The 12,902-nt window shown below is 38.1% G+C and overlaps 1 protein-coding gene across 1 annotated transcript; it reads right to left on the bottom strand.

Annotated features, from left to right (window-relative positions):
- Nucleotides 1-598: 598 nt before the first annotated feature.
- On the bottom strand, nt 599-11,527 carry penka (proenkephalin a). Its single transcript, XM_035799280.2, is given in 4 exon segments — nt 599-2,675; nt 2,677-2,870; nt 10,759-10,899; nt 11,117-11,527. Coding segments are annotated over 3 exon segments (687 nt in total). The 5' UTR covers nt 10,897-10,899; nt 11,117-11,527; the 3' UTR covers nt 599-2,320.
- Nucleotides 11,528-12,902: the final 1,375 nt, after the last annotated feature.

The following is a 12,902-nucleotide window of genomic DNA, read 5'->3' as shown; positions in this document are numbered from 1 at the left end:
TAACTGTTGCTGGCAAATTTGTGCTCGTTGGAGATCCTAATAAGCAAGAAACCCGATGAATAGATTGCAGATTAGCATGATTTGTTCTAAAAAGGTCAACGTTCAACTGATAATATATTCATGAGTCATGAAATGTACTCATGAATCCACACGCCAAGCACAACTTCAATTCAGTGATGTAGACAAATATTTGGTGCACTGAATGATAGGATAGAGCGAATAAAAAGTAGCAAATTAGGTCAACATCATTTCCGTATTTGAAAATGTATTAAAATGGAACCAATGCAAATTTACCTCAATAGACAATCAGCTCAACCTTGGATATTTTGTATCGCCTCCTTTCAACACTGGACATTCGGGTCTTTAATCGACCTTTGCACTCCGCGGCGAAGCGCACGGTAATTAAAGCAAAAGATACTCACTAAAACAGGAATTTGTCTACTTACTTCTTGTTGACATATAACTAACTTCTGCGCGGTTTCTTCGTTGCTTTTCCCGTCTTCAAGTGCCTGAACCGAGCAGCCGAGCATACCCTAGATTTGATCTGGAGCCTCTATGTAAAGGTCACATGACACCCAATCAAAACTCGAGTAAGGAATTATGGAATTTAGGTATGTATGTTTGTCATTCAAAAGGTCCTGCAGGCTACATTTTTAAACATTCTTTAGATGATTTATATTTTTGCATGTAAAAATAAAAACAGATTTTGGTCCATACAGAAAATAAATGACCAACTAGATACATACATAATCACATGCTACATAAGTAACAATTAACATTTTATTTAAGCATATGCCTAATGAGGGCTGACAAGACATTCAATTAATATGCATTGATTAATGAATACCATTAATATTTTGACATCTTCCTATTTGACATAACCATATATAGAGATTTGATAGATATGATAGATATCAATCTATACATTTGATAAAGGACTTATCTATATGATGTCTCCATCTGCCAACATTTTGGAAGTGAAAATCTGTGGATATACACTGAGTATACAAAAAACTATGAACACCTGCTCTTTCCAAAACATAGACTGACCAGGTGAATCCAGGTGAAAGCTATGATCCCTTATTGATGTCACTTGTCAAATCCACTTCAATCAGTGTAGATGAAGGGGAGAAGGGATGTTAAAGAAGGATCTCTTCAACTCAATATTAGGAAGGTTTACTTAATGTTCTCTACACTCGGTGCCTCTGAACACTGAAACTAGAGAAATTGAAGATATTAATGAATGTGGCAGAATGGAGCGGGGCGTTGGGAGAAACAGGAGATGAACTGTAGAAATCTAACTTGTGAATCATATTTCAAATACTGCCTTATTGTTATGAAGAGCCTTCTTCATATAGACCTCTAGGGGGATTAAGTTAAGCAAAATATCTAGCCAAGCTGTGAAGTTCTGGTACTGCGTGAAGTTGGGGGAGCTAAGAGACAACATCTAAAGGCAATTGCCGTTAATATTTTGTGTTCACGTGAGCAATGTGTACAAAAATATAGACAGGCCACAAAGCACCTACATTTGCTCCCCCAAGCTGAGTGAATCTGTCAAATGAATCCAATCCTCACCACTAACACCATAGTTATTATCAGGTGGGCTTGGCAGAGTGAGACAGTAGCATTAGCTCCACTTCCCAAGCTGACAAACACATCAAACAGCCAGAACAAGACAGAGCGGAGTCCAATTATTTCTGCAGGATTCATGGGTTTATTAGGTTTTGTACAACTAATTGGTCTCAAATGCTGTTCTGTTCTCTATAGAAAGAACACAAAACGAGGACATTTTCAACTGAAGGCAACATGTCTCGACATCAGCATACTGAGATGTGAGCACGGTGGAAAGTAGGTCTAGCCACCGACATATTTTCATCTTGCCTTGCCAAGAGATTCTGGGCAATACTAAATAACCAACCATTAAAAATGGTTTGGATGACACAACAATACCCTAGGTAAGTCTAAAATCAACTAACACTTCAAAAAAGTTAACTATCGATTTAAAAACAGTGGCAAGTCAAAGAGAGAGAGAGAGTAAACAGGTCATGCCATGATTGGTTTTCCACACATGCCCCAGCCCGCGCACACCACAATGAACACAGGTTAATTTATAAATAACCAAACCCATAAAACATACAGTACTGGTTGTCATAAATGTAGTTATCATCACCTGATAGGCTAAGTGTATTTTTTTTTGTCACAGTAAACCCAAACAAACAAAAAGCAGCACAGTACAAGCACAACAACAGAATAAGAATGGATCATCTGATCAATATTGAGAGTCCAGACTCATCAGGAGGGGTTGGAGAAGGGGCCGCCCCTAGTCCATGAATCCGCCATATTTCTTCTGTATCTCAGACAGGGGGGAGTCAACCCCCTGCCCCTCCCAGGAGCGTTTCAGGAGCCCCCCCTTGTTCTTCTGATCCTCCAGCCACTCAGGCCTCCCTACCCTCCTCATGAAGCCCCCATAACGCTTCTTCAATGGCCTGCCCGCCACATCCAGAGCCCCGAAGTCCCCCCCTCTCCTCATGAACCCCCCGTAGCGTTTGGCCAACTCTCCGTCTCTCTGCGCCTCGGCCTCTGAATTCAGGATCTTCAGGATTTCCAGACGGATGTCCTCTTCCTCAGCCACTGGGCTGTTCTGTCCTCCCTGCACTCCTCCATCCTGTACGGGGTGGGCTCCTCCTGATCATGAACCCCCCGTATCGCTTCATGAAGCCGCCATACTTCTTGGCCAACTGGTGCTGCTCGCCTTCCACCTCTTCCTGTTTGATTTCGTCAACAGCGACAGGCTCCTCCTCCAATAGGACGTCTCGGCAGAGGCGGAGCTTCGTGGTGTCCAGGCTGCCCTCACATTCTATTGAGCATGTCTGCAAAGATATGAAGGGAAGGGGAACCTCAAAACACAGAAGTGTAGCAGAGGCTCACAAACCCATTTCCTTTCTGTAAATCTAGTTTTAATTTGAGACTTGTCTCTACACAGCCGTGAAGAAATAATATATTGTCTGGAGTGATATAGTGATATATGTTTTGCCATATAAAGGCAAATTGTACATATAGAGTAGTGTTTAATTAGACAATATTTAACAGGAGCAGAAACAAGTTCAATTCTGGTGCGTGAAATAACTGGGTGCGGCCGCTATTCTCCAATGCCAGAGAGACACAGTTGGATGTACAAACAAATGGATTATATTTGCCTATACCAATATGTTATGATACTTCTCTATTAGTTTTAAGAATAATTAAATAAGTAAGATGGGAAACAGATGGAGGGACACTTTTATCTGGTTCATTAAACAGCTTCTGGCAAACACAGTTAATGAGACGTTCCTCAAAGCCTGTTACTACCCTACATCTAATGCCTCATAGCACTTGTCTTTTTTATTTCTGAGCACATCAAAGCAGCAGAGAAGAGGGCTTTTGTATAGCCTACAGATAATTCTGAATACATTATCTCGTGGAAAATAAACGTCTCAGATTCATTTTTATTTTACTTTATTTTATTGGAGGTATTTGAATAATATGAAAAAATGATCTCTAAGAACAATTATAAACTGGGTTGTTGGAGCCCTGAATTCTGATTGGCTGACAGCCATGGTAAATTTAAGCAATAATGCACGAGGGGGTGTGGTATATGGCCAACATGAAGGAATAGGGAAAAAGGAAACCGCACACTGCTCTTTATAGTATCACTGATCTTTAATAATAATAAGCTTTACTTTTATGGCAGAGTTTTTGTGAATATTCTGAAATTTGCACCCTTATGTAGACCTAGCCCCACCCACATCCGTTCCACACATAGAAGGGGAAAAACAAACAAGTGCTACCAAATATAACAATATGTATTTCATAAATATTACAAAAGTGTATAAATAAGAGGTATGAAACACGTCTGTAAAACCACAATGAGGACATAGCAAGTTTTCATTAGTCATTGGGTACATAACGTATAACTATTTTAGGTTTGATGATGAATACTACCTCCAAACGAATGGAGCATTGATGGACTCCACATTCGCCTTTATGTGGGTCTTTTTGAAGAACGTTTTGTTAATAATGAAAACGAAAATCAATTTTTGAATAAAGTTCTGAAGTGGTATCGATATATTGCCAACATTTTTTGCATATGGGAAGGAATTGAAAAAGAGCTGTCAGATTTTATGGCACTACTCAATGACATTGACCCCAATCTCAAATTCACTATTGAACGTGACACTCAACGTGTTCATTACCTTGATATGTGGATTGAGAAATCAAATGGAACCCTGTTTTACAACTCTGTATAGAAAAGAAACGGACAGAATACTCTATTGCAGGTGGACAGCTTCCATCCTGAGCCATTAAAAAGGGGACTTCCAAAAAGCCACTTCTTCAGACTGCGATTTATATGCCACTCCACAGAAGATTACCTAGAAAAAGCAGCAGAGATGCGCATTCGGTTACTAAGAAGAGGCTATTCGCCACAATGTGTGGATGAAGCTCTTAATTTGGCATTGGGAGAAACAGGAGATGAACTGTTACAAAAAAGACCCGCTAAAGCTAAAGAACACTCTGTGTCCACAACTACATATACTTTGAACTCGCGAAAAGTGTGAGGTGTGGTCAAAAAACACTGGCATATTTTATCATCGGACCCAGCTTTGCTGGCTGATTTAAAAAAAATACACCACTGATTGTGTATAGGAGAGGTCGCAATTTACGCGATAAATTGGTTCATGCCAACTGCCAGCCACAAAAGAAAATCAGACAGGCTCTTTTACGCCCTCTACCAAATGGTAGCTATTAATGCAGAGGATGCGCACAGTGCAACAATATGAAGTGTGAATATTTCTGCCACCCACACACAGGAAAACGGTTCCAAATAAATGACATTATTACATGTGTAACTCTGTGTTGTTGTATGTGTCGAATTGCTACGCTTTATCTTGGCCAGGTCGCAGTTGCAAATGAGAACTTGTTCTCAACTAGCCTACCTGGTTAAATAAATGTGAAATAAAATAAATAAATAACATTATTAAATGTCCATGTGGGCTCTGCTATGTCGGTAAAACTTATCGTTCTCAAACAGAGAATTAGTGAACATAAAGTTCAATCAGGAGAAACGACAGGGATTATCCAGTCACAGTACATTTCAATGACCTGCAGCATGACATTTCTACCTTTAGATTTTGTGGCATAGAGAAAGTTAATATATCAGACAGGTGATATTAATAATAATAGATGTTCACCCTCCAGACATTATTTCCTAAAGGACTTAATGATTAAATGCCTATGTATGTTATGTTGTGAATTTGAACATGAATTATGTGCCTATTTAAGATTACTCTGTTTTTCGTACGATGTACCCAATGACTAATGAAAACTTGCTATGTCCACATTGTGGTTTTACAGACGTGTTTCATACGTCTTATTTATACACTTTTGTAATATTTATCAAATGCATATCGTTATATTTGGTAGCATTTATTTGTTTTTCCTTTGCCTCCAACCCCCTTCGATGTGTGTGGAACGGATGTGGGTGGGGCTAGGTCTACATAAGGTGCACATTTTTAAAAATAGACTAAAGCCCTGACAAAGGCCGTGAGGTAGATACATAGAGCTTATTAAAGATCAGTGATACTATCAAGAGCAGTGTGCGGTTTCCTTTTTCCTTCATCTTGTTCAATTGTTGCCATGCACCTGCAAATAAGATTGCTCAGATGTGCCAGTGCCTTTTGAATGTTGTATATGGCCAACATACCACGACTAAGGGCTGTTCTTGTGCAGGACGCAAGGAGTGCCTGGACAGTCATTAGCTGTGGAATATTGGCCATATATCACAAAACCCCGAGGTGCTTTATTGCTATTATAAACTGGTTACCAACGTAATTACAGCAGTAAAATAAATGTTTTGTCATACCCGTGGTATATGGTCTGATATACCATGGCTGTCAGCCAATCTGCATTCAGGGCTCCACCCACCAAGTTTATAACAGACCTTATGGTAAGACAAAACATTTATTTTAACTGCTCTAATTATGTTGGTAACCAGTTTATAATAGCAATACGGCACCACAGGGGTTTTTGCGTAAATAAACTCTCTCTGAAATATGTCAATCAAACCCTGAGAAAATGCTTGAATTAATGAAGAGTAACATTTAATTGAGGCTGTATTGAAGCTCATAACTACTAACATGCTGCCGCCCCCTGGTGAGGCTAAAACACACTAAGGTCACAAATAAAGACAGGTTTTCTGGAGACTGAACTCTTTTTTATTTATTTAGGTAAGTCAGTTATGAACAAATTCTTATTTTACAATGACGGCCTACCCCAGCCAAACCTTTCCTTAACCCGGACCACGCTGGGCAAATTATGCGCCGCCCTACGGGACTCCCAATCACAGCTGGTTGTGATACAGCCTGGGATCGAACCAGGGTCTGTAGTGACGCGTCTAGCACTGAGATGCAGTGCCTTAGACCGCTGCGCAACTCTGAGCCCTCTTACCTTTCATCGTGGTACATTTTTGTAATTTGTTGTTCGATGTTGACCATTTGGGATAAACTAGTACTACTAATTGTCTAATCTGATTCAGACACTCCGAAACCTGCCTTTAAACTTTAAACGAAGTGAAAATGTCCCTGGAAATTGATAATGCGCAACAGTCTTGGTTTTAGTACAAGCTATATTGTTGTAAATGTCTCAATTAAACCAAATAGGGTACTAGGGGGTAACTAGCCCCCCCCCTAAGAACAATCTCTAATTGCTGACACAAAAAAAGCAACGTTTGGAAAAAATTGGTATGTGGATGAAGGTCATGCTTAGGCGAATTAACTATAAAGGGAAATAAATGGCTACAGTTTACACCTTTGTAGTTGTTTCATGAAATTTTGTTTTTAGAAAAGGCATAGGGTTTCACACAAGTGAGTTAAAATCCATTTTATCACTTTGATTTAGAAATTCTTTAGTAAGTAATACTTAAAAGCTAAGTCTAGTTATTTTATTTTAATGATTTAAATCAAATATGGGGGAAATGGGGTTCACAATCCCCAAATCTGGAACAAATTCAAGAAAGCATACAGTATTATATAGAGCTATTATTGCATGCAGGGTTGGGGAGTAACGGATTACATGTAACGGATTATTTAAAAAACGGTCATTGTAATCCGTTACTTTACCAGCAAAAATATTGTAATCAGATTATAGATACTGAAAAACTAGGTGATTACTTTGAGGATTACTTTTAAATTCAGAAAGGAGGTTTGCAAAAAAAAAAAAGTGACACCTCTGTTTTCTCAATGACATTCAAATCCTAATTGAAAAAAAGGCGTAAGTGTAAGTTTGTTCCACCTGAGCGAGTCTGACCACAAGTCAGAGACCACTATGATGACATACATACCAAGTGGCTTTGATCGATTTTAGGAAAAGAGCAGGAATAGGCTTTTGTAGGCTACAGTCCAAGTTATGTCTTACTGGTACGACTGCTGTCTGCATTCAAAGATGATCCTATTTGAATAAATCCTTGGAGGTAAGGATGACAGCAGTGGTGTAGTCTGAGGTGATATGGATATCGCTTATTATTGATATCTACATAGCGCATTGATGTGAATCACACTGCTGCTCTCTCATTTAGCTATTTGCACCCTACGGATTGTGGTTGTTGTGGATGGCTGTTCACAAATCGAAATGTGTATTTGAACCCAATAATGGTTGAGTTCAAGAAGTATAAAATGCCTATCAATCACTGTTTTTGAAACCAGTGGACAGGCAATGAAAAATGTGCTCTTGCAACAGCTGCACAGTGTGGATCCCAGACTATGAGCTTTTATTGCTCAATCTAATTCATGCTGATAAAAAATGTCATCCATAGGCCTAATGAACACATGTTCAAACTCGTACACTTTTTATAGACCTAAAGGGGCAATGTGTAGGTGCTACATCCACTTTTGGACTTCACTGTCACACTACATAAGAACCCAAAATATAAGCTTGTTTTTCTTCAATGTTTGTAAACATTGTAAATGTAAACAAATACTGTATATCCTCATAACATGGTTCATAAATAATTTTGATATCATGGATGGTCAGTCCTTGCATCCATAGCTCTGTCTATTAATCTGAGAGTGGTTACATTTCTCCAGGCCCATCCCTCAGCCTTTTACCAAAACAGAGATGAGGTGGGATTTTGTTATTGTTTCATCTGTGGTTTTTACACTTTAAACAGCTGCATATTATCAAGATATCAAAGTGTCACCAACAAAAAAGGTCAACAATAGGCCTATAACAAATGCAGAATATGGCATTCATTTTTCACATGTAAATAGCACTGTTCAGTGGTGCTCAAAGCAGGCTATTCTATGAGCGCAGCATTTATTTTTCAAATCGAATCAATGAGCCCAATCAGTCCTCCCTGACAACAAAATCATAAACAACGGAGTAGGGCTGGCTAATAAGTCCTTAGTTTTGGGGTCATGCTCAGGTAAAACAATTTGGCTAATCTATACTTCCATATTTTTTTTCTAAGTCCTATTGTTGAAGATCAAGGGGTATAACATTTATTGGAATGACTGGAATTCTGATAGACTTTGGTTTTTAATATTAAGATATAATTGAATCAAAATATTATGTGTAGTAGAAAGCGATGGGTTAGAAGAAGCCTACATAACCAACCCATAAAGTAAAATGTTACATCCATAGATGGCAGGCCAGGTGAACTTTAACATTGATTTATCCTGCAATAGATGTGGTTCAATTGGTAACATACATTTTTGTCTTCTTCTAATGCCTCTTAAGGGGAAAGTAATCTAAAAGTAACTGGATGTAATCAGATTATGTTACTGAGTTTGGGTAATCAAAAAGTTACATTACTGATTACAATTTTGGACAGGTAACTAGTAGCTGTAATGGGTTACATTTAGAAAGTAACCTACCCAACCCTGATTGCATGGAACTCCATTCCGTCTCATATTGCTCAAATAAACAGCAATCCTGGTAAAAAAAAAACAGATAAAGCAACCCCTCACCCCTATTTGACCTAGATAGTTTGTGTGTGTATGCATTGATATATAGGCTATGTGTGCCTTTATTTTGTTTTTATATAGTTCTGTTCTGGAGCTGTTCCTGCCTATTAATATTCTGTATTATGTCATGTTTCATGTGTTGTGTGGACCTCAGGAAGAGTAGTTGCTGCTTTTGCAACAGCTCATGGCGATCCTAATAAAATGAATTTAAAAAAATACATGTCACCATTAATATCCTCACTACGAGGAGATTTGATGTAACGTCCCTCTTTTTAACTCACCTGCACATTCATTTTTTATGTTCTTTCTTTGTTGTTCCTTTTCCATACAATCCATCATGTACAATTTTGCACTTAAATATGATTTTAATAATGCAAGATTTTAAATCCCAGCCGTCTTTAAAATTACATTCAGGAGCAAAAGGTTTTTAATAGTTGTTTTTAATTCATATTTTTTTTTTGTAGTATAATATTGGAATGGAATATAAATAATAACATTAAATAACATTGGAATATAAAATGTAATAACAATAACTCAGTGTAACATTGATGTGGCAATTCTCTTATGCTCTGCTATTGCACGATTCTAATTTGTACCTGTAGGTCACATGTAAAGCTATCCCCAATAAAATTGGAGCACAACTCATGAGCCCACCTCCTGCACTGCTCACACCTAATCCAGTCCCCACCTGTGACTGAAAACAATGGGAGAGATATAATTTGAAAAGCTATCAATTTATATGACATAAAATGCTGTATAAAAGAGCTAAAATTCTATAAAGTTGCATTAACTGTAAAGCTATCAGTAACTAGTGGAAACATTTACCACTGAAATTAAGTTACGTTATCTTTTTATGTGTTTTACCTCAGACGATCTGGTAGTAAGGTTGCTAGCTAGTACTCCTAGCATCTTATGCTAACTAGTTAGCTGGCTAGCATTTACTGCTAGAGAAGTTGCTAGCAAGCAAGTTAGCATAAACTAGCGCTAACTGGGCTAGTCATTGTCTAAATGTCAGGTAGAAACACATTCATAACCATAAGGGGGGTGAGTTGCCCCAAACACGCTCATCCAACATATTACTACTTTATTAAAATAATATCTACATTTTTCTCTCTAAACAAGTTGATTATTTAAGGCTTTCCTACTTGTACATATATATAGATCTATTTTCATTGGAATATATCTACAACTACAAAAAAATTGATCAACTTACCTCAAATATCTTTTTGTTGAAATAAAAAAAAAATTTCAACAAGAACAGTGCCAGCCGGGGAAAGTGTTGGAGAAATAATTTGATGACATCTTGTGGTCTTTATGTGAATTACACAGTTACCCCCTACTACCCTACTCATGTAATTTTAAAAACTGAATGATGGGTGCATAGAAATGTCTCGAGGTTACATGTTGTCACCAGTTAGACCAACAACACAAGTTGTTGCCTACATTAAACATCCAACCGAAACTATTAGGACATTTCATATTGATGCAGTTAAAATGATGGGTTTCCTAATTTAATTGGTATTTCATTAATTGTCTGCCTGCATCAAAATAAATGAAAAAGAGCTTAATAAAGTCGTGTTCCAAGGATACATGCACCTCACACAGCATTGACTAACATTGAAATCACAAAAATAAACAGGTGGGTTGCCTACTGCGCAATCTTTCCCACGAAAAAGTGACGCGGAAAAAGTAGCACCCAGTTACTTTACTTTAAAAACATTTGAATTAAAACATGTCCAAAATGTACCAATTGTGGACCTACCAGAGTGTTAATTGCCGTCTGTTGTCCCAGTATGCGGTTGAGGCAGAGCGCACAGTCCTTCTCGCAGTCCGCTCCGACCGTGAGCGCAAAATACGCACAGAGAAGCAGCCTCCACAGTGAGTTCCCCGGGACAGCCATAGACTGGAGAACATGTGTTTTGGGAGAGAATCCACCAAGACTTGATTAGAAAACGTTTGTTATTTAGAGCTTTACTTACTGTTAATTTCTCACGAAGTGCTAAATCGTGGACTATACGAAAAAAGCTATTTTATATCCTTAATTGGACTCTAAATTCAACTCAGTTATCCTCATTCCAAAGTTGCCAAGAAAAAACAAACCATCAAAAGCCAATACTTGCCTCTGTTTTTTATGCTTAGTTCAATCCCTGTGGTGTTGCAGTAGGAACTGTTGATTGTGAGGTTTTATACCAAATATAGTATTTCCCCCGGTGCTTACCAAGTCGCTGGAAAAAAACACATTTAGAACTGTTGCGATTGAGCCTATCAGCTTTCTCTAAAGTCTCACGGATGGAAGAGCTCGTCGTTCACGAAGCTAAATACTCAGGAGGATGCTCAAAATGGATGCTTATGTGAGCTGAGTTCATAATGCAAGTTCAGTATCTTGATAGGTATAAGTAGTCCTCAGAAAACGTAATCATTATGTTTCCAGTCGTCAGAGGGGAATTTGACGCATAGACTGACGCAATTCATATGCCTTAGATTTATTTGACCTTGCAGGCTATAATAGGATGTTTGGAAAATGTAGGCTATTCAGTCATACTTTGACTACAGGTGTGGTATGTGAGTCACTCCTTATAAGAAGCTTTGTGTTTGCATTTAATAATGGGGTCCACACTTATTTGTTTTAACATAATGACAATTTTCAGTTAATTTTGAAACATGGTGGACCAGTTATTTGTGTCACACTGCCACAATACATCACATATGTCATGAGGTAACAGAGATCAATAAAAATGACTTCTTTGTCAAGTCGTAAACTATGAGATGATAATGCTGATGATAGCACACACACCTTTCTGTTGAAGGAACACTCCATAGAGTGGATTGTGTTCTGTGCCATAGGATTATGGTGCCAGACTTTACAGCTACGATATTCAGAGACACACTCACCTTGCTCTGGGAGATTAGGTCACATAGGGCCAAGAGTTGGCACCTATTTTAAGATATATGCACCTGTATAAAAAATAATAAAAGGCAATATGAATCATCATGATCAGCAATCTCTTTCGTCAATATACACTGAGTGTATAAAGCATTGAGGACACCTGCTCTTTCTATGACATAGACTGATCGTGTGAATCCAGGTGAAAGCTGTGATCCGTTATTGATGTCACTTGTTAAATCCACTTCATCAGTGTTATTAGGAAGGTGTTCCTAATGTTTGGTATAATCCGTGTATGTTTTACACAGGGATTTTTTGTACAAAAGCGTCCAATGAAATATGTCAAATTGATTCCTTAGAAAAACTTTACTTGCTGAATTCTGTAGAAAAGTCCAAGTCAGGCAAGGACAGATCATTTTGTATTGGACCTAGGCTTTTAATTAAAACTGGCCTTACACTGTTAACAGGCTTGTTTGTCAGGAAAGAGGAGCTACAGACAGTAATAAGAAGTTGAGAGCAGTCAGTTACCATAATTATGGTCTACAGCTGTCTTGTCCTTATCAGAGTGAGGAAACAAAAAAACACACCTAGTCAGATAAAGGGAGGTGAGAGGTTGGGAGGGAACTTGGTAATTATGTTCACCTCTGATTAAAGCTGATTCTGCCTCTGTCTAGACTATTGGACCTGAATACAATAGTTTACAACTGCGGTCTAAAAAGTAGTCCGTTTGGTTCTCTCTTCAAATCCTATTGAGGTGATATGAATGTGCATGCCATTGTGTGAGATAAACAATGCCAATGATCATGCAGACAATAATGTTGATGATGATGGTGATAATGATGAGGATGTGATAATGATGATAATGGTGAAGATGACTATTTATTTATATATATATTTTATTTAACCATGATTTAACTAGGCAAGTCAGTTAAGAACAAATTCTTATTTATGACGGCATACCCAGGCCAAACCCTAACACTGAACGACGCTGGTCCAATTGTGCCCTATGATGAAGACGAGTC

Source organism: Oncorhynchus keta, chromosome 23, assembly GCF_023373465.1.
Source record: "Oncorhynchus keta strain PuntledgeMale-10-30-2019 chromosome 23, Oket_V2, whole genome shotgun sequence".
Lineage (NCBI taxonomy): Eukaryota > Metazoa > Chordata > Actinopteri > Salmoniformes > Salmonidae > Oncorhynchus > Oncorhynchus keta.
This window is presented reverse-complemented; position numbering and strand designations above follow the sequence as displayed.